This window comes from Hemiscyllium ocellatum, chromosome 13 (genome assembly GCF_020745735.1).
Source record: "Hemiscyllium ocellatum isolate sHemOce1 chromosome 13, sHemOce1.pat.X.cur, whole genome shotgun sequence".
Taxonomy (NCBI): domain Eukaryota; kingdom Metazoa; phylum Chordata; class Chondrichthyes; order Orectolobiformes; family Hemiscylliidae; genus Hemiscyllium; species Hemiscyllium ocellatum.
In genome coordinates, this window is record NC_083413.1 from 80592702 (window position 1) to 80615531 (window position 22830).

Sequence of the window (22830 nt, forward strand, 5' to 3'; positions counted from 1 at the left end):
CACTGAAATTTGGTATCTATCCCTAAATTCCCTGAGATAACTACAGTGGTTGATACAAATGAATAGCTTGCAATGCTGCGTCACAGGGCAGTTAAGAGTCTCACACATTTAAAAGGGACTGGAGTCACATTTAGGCCAGCGCAAATCTCCTCTTCGATATTTGTGAATTAGTTGGCGTTGGACAACTGCAGCTTTTATTTTTAATTGAACAAAAACTCTTAAACTGCCGCAGTGAGACTTGGGCAGGCCTCTTTTTGATTGTTGTAATTGTGTCTGATGTTTGGAAAAGCTACAATACCAAAGGCATTCCAGTAATATGCTTCCAATTGCAATAAATCCTCCTCCTTTTCCTGACAGCAGTGCAGGAATATATCAGGTTGACAGCAGTGGCTGTAGCTGTCCCTGGAGGTTAGAAAGCATGATATCCAATCACATGACATGCCCAGAATTAGCAAATTTTGCTCTATTTATTTTTCAAGGTTGGTTTGCCTGAAATTTGAGTATGTTTGCGCAGCATTTTGTGGTTGCTTGTATGGTTGATTGTACCTTCCCTAAAGTCTGAATGTCCTTCCTCTGCTGGAGTACAATGCATTAGAGTCAGAGAGTGATAGAGATGTACAGCATGGAAACAGACACCTCGGTCCAACCCGTCCATGCCGACCAGATATCCCAACCCAATCTCGTCCCACCTGCCAGCACCCGGCCCATATCCCTCCAAACGCTTCCTATTCATTAACCCATCCAAATGCCTTTTAAATGTTGCAATTGTACCAGCCTCCACCACATCCTCTAGCAGCTCATTCCATACATGTACCACCCTCTGCGTGAAAAAGTTGCTCTTTAGGTCTCTTTTATATCTTTCCCCTCTCACCCTAAACCTATGCCCTCTACTTCTGGACTCCCCGACCACAGGGAAAAGGCTTTGTCTATTTATCCTATCCATGCCCCTCAATTTTGTAAACCTCTATAAGGTCACCCCTCAGCCTCCAACGCTCCAGGGAAAACAGCCCCCGCCTGTTTAACCTCTCCCTACACCTCAAAACTTCCAACCCTGGCAACATCCCTGAACCCTTTCAAGTCTTTCCAATAGGAAGGAGACCCGAATTGCATGCAATATTCCAATAGTGGCCTAACCAATGTCCTGTACAGCCGCATCATAACCTCCCAACTCCTGTACTCAATACTCTGACCAATAAAGGAAATTGCCCTCATAGGTCTCAAGTTCTATAAGTGCTCATCACTATGTCTTGACGTTTAAATTCTACACTTTACCTGAATCTTCCCACCCTATTAGCTTATTCAAAAAGACAGCCTCATTATCCTGGGGAATTGCCTTCAATATCCTGGACTTATAACCCAAAATCCTTTAGCTCCTCTACCAGAGCGAGCCTTCCTCCATTTGCTACAACTCTGCTTTTTAAAAAAGTCATCACCATCATCCCACACATAATGCCATTGAATTATCTGCAGTGTTTAGCCTATTACCCCCATCTTATCTCATTCCTTTAGTCTAAGGAATCAATCATCTGCAAATTTCAACACCACTCCCTCTGGACTAGACACAGCCTACTTTCCTTATGCTGCTTGCAGATTACATTCTTTGCTCAAATGTTCTATGTATGGCAGGAATACTAGGTGAATTTTCTGTTTTGAATTAAAATTAAAATTAAAATTCAGATCAGTTGCAGGGCCTTGGAAGCTCATTAGTCATTGTACTTTGCGTACCCTGGTAAAGCTTTCAGTTGCACACACGAGACAGCAAAATGCCTTCAACAAGATTAAGTCTGCTCTACATTCTCTCTACAGCTTTACTTTGCACCTTTTTCACCTCCCATTTCCCAGGACCAGACTTCAATTGCACAAATGTTTTATATTAACGGACAAGACACTACTGTGGCAGGCTGGCCACAGATAACCACGTTATCACCTCAAGCTGCATTTCTAGTCACCACAATGATACAAGCATTGCCTCACCAAGAGTACCACCTTTAAATTTAAATAGACATAGATCCTACAACAAACAATAACATTTTCCGAATTTTTAAAAAATCTAGAGCTCAGGGTCAAGGAGTAGAGAGCTCTCTGTGTACGGACACATATCGTTTGGAGCAATGCAGATTAAGACCGCCATACAAGAATGAAGTAATTCAAGAACTGGGGTTCATCTCTCGAGAACAGAATAGCAAGCAAGCTGTGTCAAAACTTGTGTACAACCATGGTTACATCATTTGGCTTACCTTATACGATTCTATTCATATTGTTAAGGTGATAAACAGCCATTAGTGAAGAAGCAAAAACATTTACAAAGGCGAACACCAGAACTAAAGGGTTAAAAGTATGTGGAAAGATCAGACTTGGGTTCTAGTCTTTCACAAAAAGGAAAGATGGAAGATACTTTCTAAGTGATTACACAACGTGGCCATCACTGGCTATGCGAGCATTTATTGCCCATTCCTCATTGGCTTTGAAGTGGTGGTTATAGAACAGAGAACATAGAAAAATACAGCGCAGTACAGGCCCTTCGGCCCTCGATGTTGCACCAATCCAAGCCCGCCTAACCTACACTAGCCCACTATCCTCCATATGCCTATCCAATGCCCGTTTAAATGCCCATAAATAGGGAGAGTCCACCACTGTTACTGGCAGGGTCCCAAAGCACAAGGGACACCACTGTTATGAGCTGCCTTCTTGGCATACTTCAGTCCGCATGATGTTCGTGCACCCAGTGTGTCACTCAGGAGTGAGTTCCGAGATTATGACCCAATGACTGTGAAGGAATTACAATACCATTCAAAGTCAGCCTTGGAGAAGAACTTGCAAGCGCTGGTATTCCTATGTATCCGCTGCCCTCACCCTTCTAGATGGCAGAGGTCATAGATCTGGAAGGTGCTGACAGACTCTCGGAGCAATCTTTCAACAACAAAAGATTTTGACAGAGTAGATATAGAGAAAATGTTCTCCCTATCCAGTTTCTGAAAATGAGAGACCACGAATAAAAATCCAAGAGATTTAAGGAAAAGCCTCATTACCCAGAATGGTCACACAATAGAATGCAGCCACAATAATTTATGGAGAGAAATTACATAAACGCATTTTTTTTTTAAAATAGCAAAGTAAATTCAAGGCAGAGAGGAATAGGAGATTTCTGTTTAGATTAGATAAAATGGAACGGGAGCCTAAACATTAGCAGCGGCCAGTTGAGCAAAATGACCGGTTTTTCTGCTGCAGACTTAATATAACTTAATGCAGCTAACCTTCACGGATGGTAGAATTCCTCTGCATTATCAGAAATATCCCCAAAGCACAAGGTCCCTGCCTTAAGCTATGCCCTCTAGTTCTGGACTCCCCCACTCAGAAAACACTTAAGTACAAAGAAGCACAAGGAATAGTGCAAACAGTTACAAATGTTTATGACTTGTTTGACAGGACTGTAAATCAGGGGATTGCAACCACTTCCTGGCATATTAAAATAAAGCACTAAGAGGTCAGTGTTTATCATACAGGCACACATTGGAGTTTCTCCTGACCTTGGGTTTTGTCCACCCCCAATGCAGAGTAGGTCAGATTGAGTTTAAGGTTGCATCTGAAGTTGTCATACTGGACATGAAACGTGAATTCTGTTTCTCTCTCTCCACAGACTGCCATCCCTAATTCACAGTGGGTCAGTCCACGTTGGTATTTTCATCTGGTGCCAGTGAAATTAGAGTCAGGCACAGGTCAGAGTAGAAGGGGGGAAATGTGATTGGTGCCTGATCAGTATTCCGAGCTCCAGTGCACAGGAGTCTTGTATTCCAATTTGGGAAACTGGCATCCCTCCAGCTGGGTAAGATGATGGATATGCCTCAAACCAAATCCCGAGGGGGTAGGGATACCTTAATGCGATGGCTGAATGACCAATCATTAAAAGGTAAGTTCTGTCCCACATGTGACACGTGATGAAGTGATTGTCAGGAGTCATTCTGGGGGGTTGCTTGTTGCCTAGTTTGTGTAACCATTGACAGACTTGCTGGCACACCAACCTCAAGTATAAAAAATTACAAGTAGTACATGAAAAGTACAGAAACTTATAATTTATTTGACATGACTCTCCCCCAAAGGAACTGGTTGACGGTAAGCCATTAAGCATTTTCAAAAAGAAGTTAGATGTAGTTCTTAGTGCTAAAGGGATCAAAAGGTATGGGGAGAAAGCAGAAAGAGGGTACAGAATTAGAGTCATAGAGATGTACAGCATAGAAACAAACCCTTCGGTCCACCTTGTCCATGGCAACCAGATATCCCAATCCAATCTAGTCCCACCTGCCAGCACCCGGCCCATATCCCTCCAAACCCTTCCTATTCATATACCCATCCAAACGCCTCTTAAATGTTGCAATTGTACCAGCCTCCACCACTTCCTCTGGCAGCTCATTCCATACACGTACCACCCTCTGCAGGAAAATGTTGCTCTTTAGGCCTCATTTCTTTCCCCTCTCACCTTAAAGCTATGCACTCTAGTTCTGGACTCCCCCACTCGGAAAATACTTTGTCAATTTATCCTATCCATGCCCGTCATTATTTTGTAAACCTCTATAAGGTCACCCCTCAGCCTTCGACACTCCAGGGAAAAAAATTCCCTAAAAAAAAATTAGCCTATTCAACCTTTCCCTGTAGCAATCTCTGCTAAATCGTTCCCAAGAACAAACTGGCTCCCTGAAACTGACACACTGTCAATCACTCCTACTGTTACTTGATGATGTTGAATGGCGAAGTAGGTTCGAGGGGCCAAATGGTCGACTCCTACCCCTGTTTTTCATGTTTCTATGACTCCAATCAGCTTCTTGGCATCTAAACAGAAGGTACCAGGAAGCCAGAATGATGCTGCCACTCCAGCGTGAGACATACCTAAATAACCTCGCAGGGTTAGAAACTTTACACTCAGAGGTGGAACTCAACAGTTCAACTCAAAGCACTCAACTTTTCTATTACAACATTGTGCAAGTCAAATTGATAATTTTTTAGAAGTTTTGGGCTGGGTAAGAAAAGGCAATAATGGTGTCATGAAGAAATCCTGATAATCTGCTTAATAGACAAGACTATTTTGAAAGAGAAAAATGAGGAGTACATAATGAGGAGTAGATCTTGCTCAGTGTACAGAGTGGCTCCACCCAAGGTGGCAATTTCTGTTAACAATTGGGGAACAGGCTGTTAACAGGAGTGTGCTCTTGTCTATCTACACTCTTCTACAGTGCATTTCACAGGTACGCTGATTAGACTGCACTTCTGGTTAAGTTACAACTGCAGGAGCAGCTGGCAGGAAATTCCAGGCTGTTTTTGGAATAGTAGCACGCCTAAGATTGATGTTTGCAGCCACGGATGGCAGGTGGCAGGATCCAGAAAGGCTCTCAGCTTTGGCAGCATCAGCTTGTGTGAGACACAGGCAAATGCAAAGGAGCAACACACTCAATGTTTGCTCTATTCCTCAAAGGCCAATGTCCTATTCCAGGCAGGTGACCTTGGGTGGACGGTCCAGCTCCCGCCAGTATATCATAAAAGATGCCAATCTTCAGTTACATACCTTGAAGGCATCAGCTATTGACAGCATTACAGCTCAGCCCAATCTTCTCATCAGCTAATATCTAAACTTGCAAGGATGACTGGCCACGAAGATGGAACCCACAGTGATTATTCTGATCTCCATTGTAGGCCTCTGTTACCACCCTGGCTAAATAAGCTAAGCTAACTCAGCACTGACTGTGAAATCAAACAGAGCTGCCAGAAATGCTTTGACTCTCAAAAATCATTTGAGAGCAATGTCCAATCCGGTTCTGAAATTTTTTAAAATTGTACTTTTCACATGTAGTCATGCCAGTTCTGCAGGATAAATCAGCATCCAATTTAAGTATAGAAAGATCCAAGAAACGGGGAATGAGATGAATGACTATTTAATCTACCCTCCATGCTGGGTGAAGCAGGAACACTCCGTGACAATGAGAACTCACTGTTTTTTCAAGAAGTGCCCTAGAATCTGAAGTGTCCACTTGAATAGAAACATGGAGCCTTGGCTTTATTGGCAGTGAAAATAGCAATCCTCAACATTAAGATTTAGAGCAGCTTACACCTGTTGCTTATAAATGAAAGGGGAGGTTTCTAGTAACGGGTGCTTGTTTCATTGTGGGACACTGTTTAAATTATTATTGCAGCCAGCTCCCCGAGCTCCCATTCACTAACCTAGGTCACTGAAACAACACTGCACAAAAGCTCTGGAATTCAAACTGCATTCTCTGCTGGATAAACAACTGGAATGCTAGAGCTGGGCATGCAGTGAGGTCGATCAAGGGCATGACTTCTTACCAGTCTGATCTCAATTACCTGCCACCAATAACTGTCTGGCTTCAAATTAACTATTATCAGTCAGTCAGTCAAGGAAGGAAGAGATATAACAGAAAGTAGATGCTAAAGAGTTATCAATCACTACAGTAAGCCATACAGCACTCGATACACATGCAGCCACCTTTAAATTACTGATGTGTACCTGCTCTGGAAGTTGGGAACCAAATAATTTACACACAGTTGATTGTGTTATTGAAATCCCAGGGAAAATTCAGTCAGCTCTACTTCCATTCCTGGCTGGGATCAATCTCTCCCAACTTGTGAAGCCTGAAAGACAGGGATACAAACAACCTGTCATAAAGCAAAAGAGCAACACCTACTTCAGAAATTAAATCCAAAACATGACAGCCACCAGATTGCTCTGAACTGCTACTAATCCTGAAGATATGAAATGTTGGCACTAACATCATGGTGAAGAATAAATCGTGGGCATGTGAAAGCTTCATACCATATTCACTCAAACTGTGAACTGGTACAGTTACTTAAAACCCTTGTCCTTCTAAACTATGTCTGAAGAGTGCATTTGAATCCATTTAACACGGGGTAAAGTACTGCTGGGAACAAGTCTGTCACTGGTGATAGCAGCTGCAAAAGTAATTGGGAACGTTGGATGTCTCACAACATGAAAGCAATGTGGTTTCAGAGAGTGCTCCACATAGGCCCAGCGACACTGATAGACCGGAGCAGCATCCTGCTCCTGTGCAGATCCTCAATTACCACAAAAGTACAAAATGTACAGCCACGTTCCTTTCTTCAGATGCTCACGCAGTATTAATTTCCAAACATATTTACATTATCTCCAAATGCAAAACTTCAATTAAATCCACTCCTGCTTACCACACACTAAGCATTTACCATCACTGCTGTAACAACTGTGGATACCATCTGCACAGGCTACCAAGCAGAGTCTCAGTGACTGCTTCCTCCAACTAAGTTGGCATGTAACACTCTGCATTCTCTGGATAGCTGAAGACAGAGATTGGGGATGGTATTATGCAGGATCTAATAATGGGAAATCACAGGGGCACCGAAACTGAAGACTGGCTGACATAGGTCAGGAAGCAGAGCAGACAAGTATAGGGAGGCCAACGATATGCATAGGTGGCAAGTGCCAGGAAAACACAAAAGGGAAGGCGAGGATTCCGAATACAGAATAACAAAGGGACAACTCAAAATTAAACTCATCTGGACAGAGCAACAGGACCCTAGGTTGAACCACCAATCCATGTAGGGAGTTACAAAATGTCAGGTAAGGTTGTGACAATGGCACTACAACAAACATTAGTTAAACAGTCGGAGCAGGAGGTGCCCACTCAGCCCTCTTGAGCCTGCCGTGTCATTTCATTTGATCGTGGCTGGTCTGCACCTTCAGGTCCATCTAACCATCTTTGTGCAAACCATTGCTAAATGACGTTTTTTGGGGGAAGAGAGAACTCCAGAATTTATTAACTTGTGCACATTATCTGATTTCCCTCTTGAGCAAGTTTTTCCCTAATTTGATTACATCCCAGTTCAGAATTCCATCACCAGAGAAGATAGTTATCTTTTTATTTGTGACTATTTTAAACGCCTCTATCAAATTGCCTCGTATTCCAAAAGGCCACACAAAGGCAGGATTGCTTTTTGAAATGCAACCAGTGGAGAGGCTAAAGAAAAAGCCTAAAATTGTAAATTGCTGTACATTAGCCTACAAAGTAGTTGTGGCATTTCCAAAGAGTGTTTCCCTGCTTTGAGGCGTTGGGGGATGGACAATTACATTGGTCTGAAAGTGAACAAAAATATGGAGAGAACATATATGGGTCCCAATGGTCTTCACTCACACCAGACACACTGCAGAACTTGCTCCCTAAATGCTCTCTCTTTCTTGTGACTGTTCTGGTCATCATTTGAAATTGCATCCATTTTCAAGAGCAATTCTTTTATAATTCACCAAACAAAAGGACCTGGGATTCTGAGAGCTTCTGCATGGCTTTGTGTCTGCAGGAGCACAAGACATGTCAAGGATCAAAAAAAAACAATAAATTGCAGATAAGAAATGCTCCAGGGTAAGCGACTACAGTCCATCCAGTTTCATCTTGTCCTGTTCTTAAAGTTGCATAACAGAATTCTAATGGAGTAATTGATAAATCATTACAATCAATCTCTCGCAATTGACATCAAATAACCCAGACACAAAACAAGGAAGCCTCGCCAGTGGAGAGCTCTGAGAATTATGATCCAGTCACCTGTTCCTCCCAATCATTCTATGCTTATGTCACATTTGAATTTACTCACACACAGGATCCCTAAATGTTATTTTTCCTGAAAATGATCAAATATATACCTAAATGCCATTTGATGCTCCTGTCTCCCTGGGAGCCTTCTCTGTGGATTGATGACTAACTCAATGAAAGAACATTTGCCCAGATTCATTTTGAATCTGCAGCCTTTTCAAGCACAGGCCATGTTGAAAAGTAGAAAACTGCAGATGTTAGAAATCTGAAAACAAAACAGTAAATGCTGGAAATACTCAACAGGCCAGGCAGAATCAGTGGAGACAGGAATAGATTTAACATATCTGGCCAATGACCTTTCATCAGAACACACTATGCCCTCTGTTTCTGTTGTTCTGGAGAAGTTGCAAGGGCTCATTATAGTTTACATTTTCCATACTCTCTATCATCCAGAAAACAGCAAGCACATCATCTTGTAACCTTCTCTTTTTCAATGAGGACATGACCAATTTACATAATCACTCCTCATAATCTAATCCCTCAATCATTCTGGTTGCTTTATTCTGTATTCTTTCATTAACTGCAATTTCCTGTCTAAATCTGTGGTGACCATGACGGTGCACAGTATTCTAATTAAATCATTAGTGTGTCTGTATTTAAAGTGCAAGATGACCTCACCGTTGACCTTTCAATACAACCCACGATTTGATTTGCTTTACTCCTTGCCACTGAGCATGGTTGTGATAGCTTCAATATATTGTCTGTTGAGAACCCACAGATCTCTCTCATTATCCATGCACATTCTTGTCTTACCACCTAAGTAACAACCTCTCCCTGGAATTCTTTCTCGTTTCCATAGTAGAAATCAGGGGATTGCTGATGAATAAGGACACCTCCACGTTTTCCTGAATTCTGCCTTCATCGATTTCAAACCATCTGCATCAAATTACCCTAAGGTTTCAATTTTGTTTCTTCTGATCCCGCTTAAAGGGGTTTCTCTTCGATTTTCTCCATTGTATTTGGCATTTGTGGACCCAAGCACTGCCCAGTAAGCCACAGGAAGTCCGAGAGTTAAATCATACCTCTGCTCAGCTGTGTGTCTTGTCTGCAGCTCTCCACTAGACTCAGATGGGAAGCGCCCTTGAGCTGACAATCTATTTAGCCAGACTAGCCAATCCATATGCACTCCCTTAGACACATGTACAGTAAAGTCAACCAGCAACATCACTCATCAAGAAACTAGACAATGTCTAGACAATGTCAAAAGCACAAAGCAGAACTGGTCTAAACAGCAGTGAAACCAAAAATACATTTTAATGCATTTAAAATTGATTACATGTGCACACTACAGGTGCATTAAAAGTGTCTTTCCATTCATTTTTCTTTCAATCATTCCATGTAGTCAACAGTATTCATTTTGTGGGATTATTATCCATGGTAAGTAGGAACTCCCAAAAAAATGATTCTGGACTTGGGATAGTTCTTGTCTCCACGTAAAATAGGACATAGTGACACCCTCACAAGGTGGCAAAAAGATTCACTGGACTAGTACCAGAACAGACAGGTTTTAAGCAGAAGGTAGATTGAGCTGGCTGGATTTATTTCTCCTCAGAGAAGCCAAAGAGGTGATTTGACAAAGATCTTGAATCTTGCAAAAAGCATTTGAGAGGGTGGGTACAGAAATGTCTTCCACTGCCAAGATATAACTTGGAGATGCTGGTGTTGGACTGGAATGGACAAAGTTAAAAAGCACACAACACCAGGTTATAGTCCAACAGGTTTATGTGGAAGCACTACTCCTTCACCACCTGATGAAGGGGCGGTGCTCCAAAAGCTAGTGCTTCCAAAGAAACCTGCTAGACTATAACCTGGTGTTGTGTGCTTTTTAACTTGCAAGACAAATCAGAACAAGGTACAGCCGCAATAAAAGGGCTACTGATCCAAAAGAAAATTTAAGAGAAACTTCTTTACCCAGAGGGTAAGAGAAAATGTGGAACTCACTACCAGAAGAAACAGCAATGGCAAACATCACAGATGTGACACAGTGTGGAGAGGTGATTGGAAGGATATGTTGATGGGGTTAGATGAAGGATTAAAGGGAACTTGTGTGCAGCACAAAAAAACAGAATTGACTGTTCGGCTCAATGCCCTGTCTGTTTGCTATAAATATAATGCATCAGCTGAAGTGGCAGAATAGATGCATGAGCTGGTTAGATACCAATCTCACTGGCAGCAAGCACCAAACATTTGCACGTGGGAGGGAAGAGAAATCACAGGGACATTCACCTCCAACACATTGCAGCAAAGAAGGCTGCCAGATCACCCTCCTGCACACAACTGGTACATGAATGGTAATTTTAAACCAAACATTTCCACTTCACTCACAGTACCATTTGTGCTTCTTCATTCTCATCTGTCTTGCATAATTGACGTGCAATACATTGTCTTTTGTTCACACAAACTCTGTAAAATCGACTTTCCAGTATATCCATATATTCTGCATGCATATTATTTTGTAGTTCATTTCCTTTGTCTCTATATTGTTGGTATTATCTACTGTTATCGAGGGGAGATGGTGATGCAGCAGTCATGTCATTAGGACCAGTAATGCATGGCTCATGCTTTGGGAACTGGAATTCAAATCCCACTGCAACAGCTGACGGCATTTAAATTCAATTCATATATCTGGAAAAATACATGCCTCGATGGCAGTGATCAAAAGTGATCAATTGTTGTAGAAACCCAGCTGATTCACTCACCTCCTTTAGGGAAGGGAACCTGATGCCCTCATCCAATCTGGCCTAAGTGAGAACCTAGATCCACAGCAACACAACTGCCTTAGAACTGCTTTCCGAAGTTACTCATCAAACCATTCACTTCAAGGGTAATTAGGGACAGCCTTGCCAGAGACAGCCACTTCCCAAAAGAGAAATATGAAACTAAACAAAATGAAACCATCTGCAATTCTTGCAAGCATTCTGCCCGTCTCCACCTCTCCTCTTCCTTAACAAAGTTCTCTTTCTCCCCTCTCTTATAAACTTGGGTATATAATTCCTACGAGGAGAAAGTGAGGTCTGCAGATGCTGGAGATCAGAGCTGAAAATGTGTTGCTGGAAAAGCACAGCAGATCAGGCAGCATCCAAGGAACAGGAGTTTCGACGTTTCAGGCATAAGCCCTTCCTGAAGGGCTTATGCCTGAAACGTCGAAACTCCTGTTCCTTGGATGCTGCCTGACCTGCTGCGCTTTTTCAGCAACACATTTTCAGTATATAATTCCTACTTCCTGTCTCCTACATCCATCTCTTCATATCATTTGGTCCTTCCCACAATAACAGGTGATGCTTAACATGACTATAACATGAGGTAAAACAGCAAATGCAGTACCATCTTCAGTAAATCACAGAATCACATACAAGGCCGGATCTCCCACTGCTTGCTGGCTGACTCAGAGGAACCAGGTGCCTCACTGCTCCATGTGGGCTGCAGGCAGCAGCAGCAGCAGCAGTGAGCCCTGCTTCTTGATGCTAAATCCACCCCCTTTCATAGATTTTTTTTTGAAGTTGGGGAGAGAAACAAAGTAAACATTTGGAGCCCAATACCTGCTGCCATCACACCACAGCCTGAAGCTCCCTGCACAAGGCTGTTGCCAATATCAAGGGGTGTGGTTTGGAGGAAACAACTGGATTTCCAAACAAGGAAAGTTTTTCTTTAAAAGCCCTTCTGCAAACAGCTTAATGGCACAGTCTTTCCCCAGGATTGAGCCAGTGGTGTTTAATTTGAATTTCCACACAAGCCCGCATCAAGAAACAGATTGCATCAGGAAACAAGGGGCGGGGGGAAAGGAATGGGGACAGGAGGGGGCAGGAACTGGGACTAAAAAGGGGCAGGGGCAGGAGGGAAGAGGACAATGACAGGGGGGACAGGCAGGCACTGACAGAGGGGGTGGGGGGGCACTGACAGAGAGGGCAGGCGGAGGGGCACTGACCAAGGGGTGGGCAGGGGACACTGAAGGAGGGAGTGGGGTGCCACTTACAGAGGGAGTGGGGGGGGGCAAGGGGGGCACTGACCGAAGGGGGCAGGCAGGGGGAGGCACTGACCAACAGAGTGGGCCAGGGAGGGCACTGACAGAGGGAATGGGCAGGGACAGAAGAGGGGGGCAGTGGCAGATGGGATGGTGGGGGGGGGGGGGGGTGGTGTGAATGCAGTGATGGGGTGGTATTAGTGGGGGAGAACAGTGACGACCGGGTTGGGGGAGGGGAAATGTTCTCTGGGATTGTTGCCAGGGTGAAACGCCCGGGGAGGGGGGGGGGGGGGGGGGTGTGAAATCACTGCTCTCCCTCACAGAGGATGGGCAGGGCAGGGCAGGGCTCCACAGAATGCCATCCTGGGGGTGGAGAGGAGGTGTATGAGGGGGGTGGCGGGGGGGGTGATGTGAGGTCAGGCCGGGACACACACACACACACACACACAGCCCAAAGGCAGGTGGGCGAGCCTGTGAGGAGTGAATGTCAAACCTGGTACAGTGGAGAGTGCAGCCTGGGACGGTCCCTCAGTCTCAAACAAGGGCAGGAGCAGGAGGCCGGCCTCTTTCCTGGCACACATTCCCTCCTCGATCATCGAGCCATATCACGCAGCACAGACTTCACCAGAAACCCCCGACAGCGCAACCGTGAGCGGGCGGAGTGTGTTTGAGAGGAGGGGGGGACACGGAGAGAGAAAGACCGCGGCCGAGAGAAAACGCGGCCAGTTAAGCCAGCGGAAAGACTGAAGAAGCCGGAGGACCGAGACTGCCCTCCACTATCCCGGCGGCCACCGCAACGCGGCGCATGGAAAAGGGGTGGCCTGCGCGCACCGCCTCCAGACACGTTGGCGTCGAATCAGCGCTCGGAGGATCCGAGGGAAGGCCCTCCGGTATCCCAGCGATCACTGGGACAGCGCTCAGCCGCAATCAGAGCTCGGAGGACCCGGGGGAGGACCTCCGTAATCCCAGGATTCCTCGAGCGTCGGCGCCATGGTAACGCGTCGCTGATGGCGTTGGAAGTGGTCGCCTGTCAACTTTTTCGTGTACAGTAACTGAGATTGGGCAGAAGTGTTCAAAATCACGAGGGATCTCGACTGTGTAGGCAGGGAGAAGATGTCCCCCCCCATTGGTGGAGGTCCAGAGGAGGCCCAGCTTCAAGGTGATTGACAAGAGAAGCAATGTCGACGTGTGGCTTTCACAGAGAGAGAGGTTAGCACCAGGAATCATGCTACCTGTGGGTGAGGGGAGGCAGACTTAAATGTGGCCTGGATAAATCACTGAGGAGAAAATAGTTGTACTGATATAGAGATAAAAACAATGACTGCAGATGCTGGAAACCAGATTCTGGATCAGAGTGGTGCTGGGAGAGCACAGCAGTTCAGGCAGCATCCGAGGGGAAGGCTGGCGGGAAGTGGCACTCCGACCAACTGGCTCAGGTTTTACGAGCCGCTGCAGTATTTTTCCCACAGCTGCCCTGTCTCTCAGGTTCAGCAGCACCTCCTCACCGTCGAGTTCCCATTCATTTGCTGGCCGTAGAGGACCCCCACACACCCCAACCCCCAACCCCACGTCTGATTGTCCACGAATTGTTTTCCTCAAGACGTAATGGGGCTCGCTATACTGACATTGCAGAGGGCTGGCATGGTCATTGTTGAGGGTGAACGGCCTCTTCCTGATCTATGACTCTTATCAGTTCATTTGTTGTGCTGCTGCAGTGCCTGCCTGCAAAATAACAGTCAACACTTTCAACACTTTTAGATTAGATTAGATTCCCTACAGTGTGGATACAGGCCCTTTGGCCCAACAAGTCCACACCGACCCTCCGAAGAGTAACCCACCCAAGAGCCATTTCCCTCTGACTAATGCACCTAACCTGAGCATGGCCAATTCACCTGATCTGCACATCTTTGGATTGTGGGACTTCGGTCATTTTCTGTGTAAATGCAAAATTTCTCCCACAACTACAGAAAAAAAACTCAAACCAAAATATAGAAAGGTTCACATTTATGTATTACCTTTCACAACCAAACCATTTTATAGCCAAGCAAGTATTTTTGAGTGCCACCACTATGGTTCAGAAGGCACAGTAGCCAATTTGCATACAGCTCAAGTTGATTACCCCCAATAATTTATTTTTATGATGTTAAATGAAGGATACGTACTGGCCAAAGCACTGGAAAAATCTGACCTGCTCTTCTTCCAATTTGTGCCATGAGGTCATTTATGTCCACTTAAGAGGGCAGTTTCAATCAAAAGATAGCAGCACTCCCAACAGTACTGTATGGAGTGCTAGTTTACTCAAATCCTAGTGTAGGACTTAAAACACATCTTTCTCATTCAGATATGAAAGCACTGTAATTCGAGTTATAGTTGGTTTAACTCTAACCTGGATTGTAGCTAAGACAATAATCCAGGTTGATATAAGCTACAACAGCTATGCCCCATACAGGTCTAAAATCAGCAATAATATTCACTATTCACGGTTCAGTGGCTTCCAGACGTGCATATTGTGAGTGTTGGTGTGAACCAGACAAGGCCATGACAGGATGGCTTATTGTTCAGAGCCAGAACCAAAGAGTGGCCATGCCAACAAGGAGTGATACTGCATTCTGAGTTAGCACATTTCGGCCAGGAGAAAATAAAGGGAGCAAACTCCAGAGAGATAGCGAAAATATATCAGTTGTTTCCCAAGTAAATTAGGCAGGGTATCTCACTCATACTTTAGTTTAATTTTTCACCATCTCAGGTCCTAAGTCAATAATGTTGCAGAAGACACCTAAAACCAATTGAGACCTTGCCATCAAGCTGGCATCTACATCAGCTGGATATTCTGACGTGATCTCTGATCATTTCAACAGCTCCTTGATTGTCCTGTCTTGGATTTTCCTCTGTGCATTTTCAGCATATGAACAAGAAGCAGCAGCAGGCCACTTAGACCCATGATAAAAAGATCATGGTTGCTCATGACACAGTCCTGCCTATCCTTAATAAACTTTTCTCTCCCTGCTTACCAAGAGTCTATCCACATTTTCCTTGAAGATATTAAAGGACTCTGCTTCCACCACCTTTTCATGAAGAGGCTTATGATTCTGAGGGGGTAAAAAAGGTTTAGGGTTAAGAGATTAAGAAATGCTTGCTATCATTCTCACTCTGATTTTACTTCTCCTCGGATGCTGCCTGAGCCGCTGTGCTTTTCCAGCACCATTCTAATCTAGACTCTGGTTTCCAGCATCTGCAGTCATTCTTTTTACCTGAGAAATGCAATAAGCAGTTCAGAAGTTTACTAGACCAAATGGAATGGTCAGGTTGGCTTAGAAGGAAGTTTTGGAAAGGCTGGAATTTAGAAGACCAAGAGACAGCTTGATTGATACTTGACATTTTTTTTGTAAATATTTTTATTGTAAAGAAAAAGGTTTTTGAGTTTTTTACGAGATGACAAAATTAATACAAAATAATGTAAACACTTCACAGTACAATAACAACATCAATATAAAATTTTAAAAACTAACTACTAATCTACTCTACAAACTACCAAAACACAAAATAATTTATAAGAAAGAAGACTCCATATATAAAAAATACCACAGTATGGTACATAACTAACAACAAAAAAAGGTAAATAAATATATAAATAAGCATTCAAAATAAAATTATACTAAGATTAGATTAGATTCCCTACAGTGCGTAAACAGGCCCTTTGGCCCAACCAGTCCACACCGACCCGCCGAAGAATAACCCACCTAGACTCACTTCCCTCTGATTAATGTACCTAGCACTATGGGCAATTTAGCATGGCCAATTCACCTAACCTGCACATCTTTGGCCTGTGTCCATTGTTCTCGATGTGATCCCCTCTACATTAGGGAGACCAGATGCCAACTTGCAGAACAGTTCAGAGAACACCTACAGGACACACATTCACCCAACAACCTCATCGCCCTGTAGCTGACCACATCAACTTCCCCTCCCACTCTGCCAAGGACATGCAAGTCCTAGGCCTCCTCCATGGCCAAATTCAAGCCACCCAATACCTGAAGAAAGATTATCTCATCTTCCACCTCGGGACCCTCTAACCACACGGCATCAATGTCAATTTCAACAGTTTCCTCATCTCCCCTTCCCCCCCCCCACCTAATCTCAGATCCTACCCTCCAACTCGGCACCGCCCTCTTGAATTGTCCTCCCTATCCATCTTCCTCCCCACTTATCCACTCCACCCTCCACTCTGACCTGTCACCATCGACCTATCACATTCCCAGCTACCCTCCCTCCCAGACCCACCCCCTCCTATTTATCTCTCAGGCCCCTTGGGGCTGATGAAGGGCTTATGCCTGAAACATTGCCTTTCCTGCTCCTTGGATGTTGCCTGATCTGCTGTGCTTTTCCAGCGCCACATGTTTTGACTCAGATCTCCAGCCCTCACTTTCTTCTGACCAAACTCCTATACAATTCAAGCAAGACTTCACTACTCCTGTATTCAAATCCTGTTACACTGAAGGCTAACATGCTATAAGTGTTTTTAATTGCCGCTGCACCTGCATGTCGAGGAGCTCCTGTAGCCCTACTAGCAGTATGAGGATGAGGTGCTGATATTTAGTTACTACCTTGGCTTCTCTCTGTACGATGACCCCACAAGGAGCTGTTAATTTCCTGGTACCTTATTATAGCTGTTCTGAGTTGTAAGTGACTGTTTAATTTGAATTTTCCTTTAACTGGAAATGAAGTGTGACACTTCACTGTGTATGGTGTGTGGTGCTACAGACATGTCCGTATCAAAGCGCTATATTTGAACTCATCTTCATTGGTGAGGCAAAGTGCTTTAGAACGTGCTGAAGAAAGTAAGGAAGGACTTATATTTGTGCAGCACCTTTTACAACACTATGATATCTCAAAGCACTTTGCAGCCAATGAATTACTTCTAAAGTGTAGTCACTGTAAAAGATGTTGAAAGTAACAGCTACATTTGTGCACTGCATGCTCCCACACAGCACTGTGAAATAACCATATAAACTGTTTTATGGTTATTAGTTGAGAGACAGATATTGCCAGGAAATCAAGAAGAATTGACCTGCTCTTTTGAATTGTGTTATGGAACTTTCCAGGCAAGAGAGGTGCTGTGTTAAATGGAAGATCGTTCTATGACAAATGCCTTAGCATTCCTCTTAAGTAAATACATAAAAATAGTTGCAAAGTTGAGTGAATATTTAAAATAAATCAAAGCTACTTAGAACCAAAATGAGGAGTGTTTTTTTACTTAGAAGTTGAAGTTCCCTAGCACAGAGGGCTACAGAAGCTCAGTTATTGAGTATGTTTAAAATAGAAATTAACGTTTTGAATATTAATGATGTAAAAAGATATGGGGTACTGTGGAAAAAGCTTTGAATGGGGTGATCAGATCTACTCCTGCTCCTACATTTCTCACAGCATAAAAATATGCAAGTAAGTATGGATCGTGGGCCCCAAAGTAACAGAAAGACTGCTACAATACTTTATAAAGTTAAGTTTAGGAGATCTTTCCCATTTACACTAAAAGTGCACTTCAGCAACTTCAAAGAGATTTCCTAGGAATGCTCGGAACAAGAACAGCTTTCATGTTGAGAGTGGGCCTCAGAGCCAACGTCAGGCTCAGGACTTGATCTGCCAGAGAGGGTCTAGCTCAGGAGAAGGATTGCATTTGCCTATGGTGTTGATGGGGTGGAGGAGGACATTGAATGAGAAGAGTGCTAATAAGGATGTGGTTGGAAACTTGGGTCATACTGGTTTGGAGGTCTCTGGCTGGTTGCAGCCAGAGAGGTTTGGCAGCATCAATTTTATTGGACTGTGAGTGCAGTGAACATCAGGCCAGAGAACTGCATACAAGCACATCCATTGTGGGATACAGTTGGAAGCTCCCAAAGCTTAGTAATAAGGAGTAAACATAGAGTAATAGGGGAATGGATCTGGGTGAGATACTCTTCAGAGGGTCAGTGTGAACTTGTTGGGCCGAAGTACCTGTTTCCACACTGTAGGGATTCTAAAAAAAATGCAACATACTTTGCCAATCAATTTAAAGGACACATCAGAAGCAAGTAAACTGACTAGGTACACCTAATGATAAGTCTAACAGTGTAAACTGGCACAATGAATATTTTGGTGCAAAAGGTATGACAGGAAATGTGTGTGACGTTGGAGTATTGTAATCCTTATATTCCTGCTATGTAACCTTCGCTTCCTGTGATTGTTCTTTGTTATAATCACCTTTTAACCAGCATAAGTGGCTGTCAATCATCCTGATTACTTCAAAATAAAACTAAAGCAAAGAAGAACAAAAGAGGGAAGCAAAAATGTGGACATTTGTCAAGAAATTGCCAACTAGGGAGTATTGGAACTCTCACCCACCCACTTGGTCACTGTTCAGATCCCAAATATTTCTTCCAGGTGAAACAGCATCATTCTGTTTGGCAGATTATATTTGGTGCTCTGAATATGGTCTCCTCTGCATTGGGTAATTGCTTTGTAGAGCACCTCCACTAAGATTACAAGTGTGGCTCATATTTTCTGATTGCTTGTCATTTTAATTTTCTGTCCCAGTCTGACCTATCTGTCTCCAGCCTCCTACAATGTTCAGTGAAGCACTTCATCTTTCTGCTGAGCACTTCACATCCTTCCAGACTCAACATCTCGTTTAACCAGTTTTGATCTTCGTCACTGCTTACATTCCCCTCAAACATTCTGGAAAAGTTTCTACCTCCTTTGGATTTATCATTTGATTCTTTATTTGTCTCATCACCTCCTTTTACTTTATGCCATCAATTCTTTCACCATTGAATATTTCTGTTTTTTTTACCCGAGGCTATAAAATGCAAAAGTAGTACAGTACTTGTACTGGACCACGGTCAGTCTACATGTAGATCACTGTGCACGGTTCTGGTCTCCATAACATTACAAGCTTATAAAGACTATAGGGAAATTCACTCATCCAGGAACTATTCAGAAATCACTGGACTCAGTGTTTGCAGATAATTCTCAGTGACTTAAACAACTGTTACCAAAGTCAGATATTGCCTCCTACCTCTTCCCTATCCTGGATAAACCTCAGGAATCCTTCCTTACTTTGAAATTTATGCTACTAACCACCAGCTTCCTCCCAAAGTGCTACCATATCCCAGGATCATCACTTCAATATGACTAAAACCAAAGAAAAATCTCTCCCAGTGAAACCAAAACTTGTGACAAATTTCTCACGATCAACAGTAAATGCAGAATCACCCTCTTCCAAATACTATTGAACATCCTTGATGTTCCTCCTTAGTCGTAGCTTAACTGACAGGCAATATGGCTTAGCTACACAAAGTAAATGTCTACATAGAAAATAAAGGTGTCTCATCTGCAGTTTTCAATAATGGACAAAATCACAGAGTTTAATACCAAAAACAACCTAAAATTCCACAATTTAATCTAGCACAACTGGGATTTAACTTATTCCATCAACTACATGACATAGTCATTGAGTTGTCCAGACAGAAACAGGCCCTTCAGTCCAACTCATCCATGTGACCAGATATCCTAAATTAATTTAGTCCCATTTGCCAGCTTTTAGCTCATATCCTCCAAACCCTTCCTATTCAAATATCCATCCAGATGATTTGAAATGTTGTAATTGTACTAGCCTCCACCACTTTCTCTGGCAGCTCATTCCATACATGCGCCACCATCTGCGTGAAAATGTTGCACCTTAGATCCCTTTTACATCTTTCCCATCTCACCTTAAACCTATGCCCTCTAGTTTTGGACTCCCTTACGCTGGGGAAAGGACCTTGAGTATTCACCCTATTCATCCCCCATGATATTATAAATCTCTATAAGGTCACCCCTTAGACTCTGCTGCTCCAGGGAGAATATCCCCAGCACATTCAGCCTCTCCCTATTACTGAAATTCTCAACCCTGGAAATATCCTTGTAAATTTTTTCTGAAGTTTTTCAAGTTTAACAACATCTTTCCTAGAGCAAGGAGACCAGAATTGAATGCAGTATTCCAAAAGCGGTCGAACCAATATCCTGTACAGCCACAACATGACCACCCAACCTCCTATACTCAATGCACTGACCAATAAAGGCAAGTGTACCAAATACCTTCTTCAATATCCTGTCTACCTGCAACTCTATTTTCAAGGAACTATGAACTTGCATTCCATGTTAGCACTCCCCAGTATCTTACCCCATGAAGGTTGTTACAAAACTAATTACTTGTGGTATTCCTTACATACTCCCTGGTCTTCCAAGTGCAGCACACAGGGAATCTGTTTTATATTAGGGTGTTACCAATGGTGTACAGGAAAGGGTTTGGCAGGAAGAAACAGTGATATTTGCAGAGGCTTAAAAATGTATGTAAAAGAACCCCATGTATTATCAGGGAATAGTCATTCAACAAAAGGGATATAGTGAAGTTTGCAGTCACCAGTTAATCTCATAATGAGTGATGAAGCAGAGGGCAGTGGAAAGATAGCAAATGCGTGACAGAAGGTTCAATGTGCAGATATGGAGGTTTCCAGAGACAAGGAAGATAACAGTAATACAGGAATTAATTTAATTTATTTTGAAACAAGAAGTGTCTGCTCAGATGGGAGATATATTTGTAGAATTGAAAACAATTTGTTCAGGAACAGCAGAAAATACATTTACCTAACAAAGTTATCTATTTTCAATAAAATTAAGGAAATTAAGGTTTTACAAATGAAAAACAGCCTTAGGGACAGTATGAGAAATGACCAGAGAAAAGAATTAAAGTCAGCAGTTGGAAATATGAATTAAATAAAGATGGACAGGAAATTAATCAATTGAATCAAGTTGTCAGATTGGCAGAAAGTTGGGGAAATAATGGTATAAATATTTAAAATTCAAGATGGAAAGAATCCTTGAAAAATTAAAATAAACTTGGTAAAGCTCCAAGAAAAAATAGACTTACACAGAAGAAATCAAATTAAATGTGTGAAGTTGATAAATTAAAAGAAGATGTATAAAGTTGGCAATGCGGTATAAGGTTTTAAAAATCAAAATCAGCAAAAAAATGTATTTGTTAAATGAAAGAGTCAACTGAATCTGTCTATCCCTTCATACAGCCTTACAGCTGAGAGGCAGAATTACAGAGTGATTCTCTGTAGGACATCCAGTTGTCAGAGCAGTGGACAGGATAGCATATTTGGTATGTTAACTGGGGATAATCCGATACCCTGTAACTTTGAGCTCTAGCTAGTATTCACAGTGTGACAGTCAGTGACAAAATCATTTCTTCAGGTTCCTTCCTTTTCTCAAGGGTTGGATGCAGTGTTAGACCAGTGGCTTCTATTGTCAGCAGCAGTCTTTTTGCAACTAGGTTTCATTGCTAACTATGGGATCATATTTTATAAGGTACAAATCTTTTCTGAGGTGACTGGCCAGAAGAATACATCTTCAGGAGAGCTGTTATCCTCTAATTAGTACAATCTACGTCTTCCATCATTTCATCCTAATGCAGAGCTGAGGACACTGTGGAACGCTGATAAGCCTTGGCCATACTTAAAACTAGAGTGTGCGCCAGTCATGAATGAGATACTAGTCCTGTGATTGAAATACCCAATATTCCCAAAAATTACTGGTACCAGAAGGAAGGAAATTTGACATAGGAAGTGCATTTGGTTGCAAGAAATTTGATTATTTGAATACATCTGTCCCACTAGCTTGCTTTTGTGGTAAAGGTCCTGCATTTTATAACAGCACAGAATATGCCAGATTTACTATGTTTTTGCAGCAATTTCTGTTTTTGTTTCAGATTCCACAGTCCTTTGTTTTATTCTCGTTCTGTATTATTCTATTCAGCTCTTTCCCTTTTTCTTTGTGATTGCCCATGGGATGGAGGTCAAAAGTGGGTGAGCTTTGGAAACAGTGATTCCCAGACAGAGGGTCAGTCTTCTGCTGCGTTCGGAACATGCTGCAAGGTTCAAAGTGAGAGGGCAGAAGAGTCCGCAAACAACCTTGACAAAAAGCTAATGAATGGCTTGGAGAGGGCCAGATGGAGATTTGTAAAGCAGCCATGTGAAAGTGTGAACCCTCTGAGGCACATTGCTGCCATCATGTATTGTTGTTGCTGAATTAAGTATTGGCGAGGGAAAAGGTTATTGAAACTGTGGTGCTCAAAGCATGACACAAAATTGGGATCACTTTAGCAGAGTGAGTCAAATACCTTGCGGATAGTTCTGTTTTACAGGAGAT

The 22830-nt window shown here is 43.0% G+C and overlaps 1 protein-coding gene across 2 annotated transcripts in view; it reads right to left on the bottom strand.

Moving 5' to 3' along the window:
• Positions 1–13437, bottom strand: part of LOC132821963 (AMMECR1-like protein) — a 59048-nt gene extending 45611 nt beyond the window's left edge. Inside the window, exons 1-2 of one of the 2 annotated variants that reach the window (XM_060834989.1) lie at positions 13097–13179; positions 6512–6636 (exon numbers count right to left, since the gene is read on the bottom strand). Coding sequence is in view for 1 of the 2 variants with exons in the window: in XM_060834988.1 (XP_060690971.1) it covers positions 13097–13199 (103 nt within the window). In the remaining variant the exon portion in view is untranslated. Of the gene's footprint in view, positions 1–6511; positions 6637–13096 lie in introns of both variants that reach the window. The other variant, XM_060834988.1, reaches the window with a different exon arrangement.
• Between the last annotated feature and the right edge of the window lie 9393 nt (positions 13438–22830).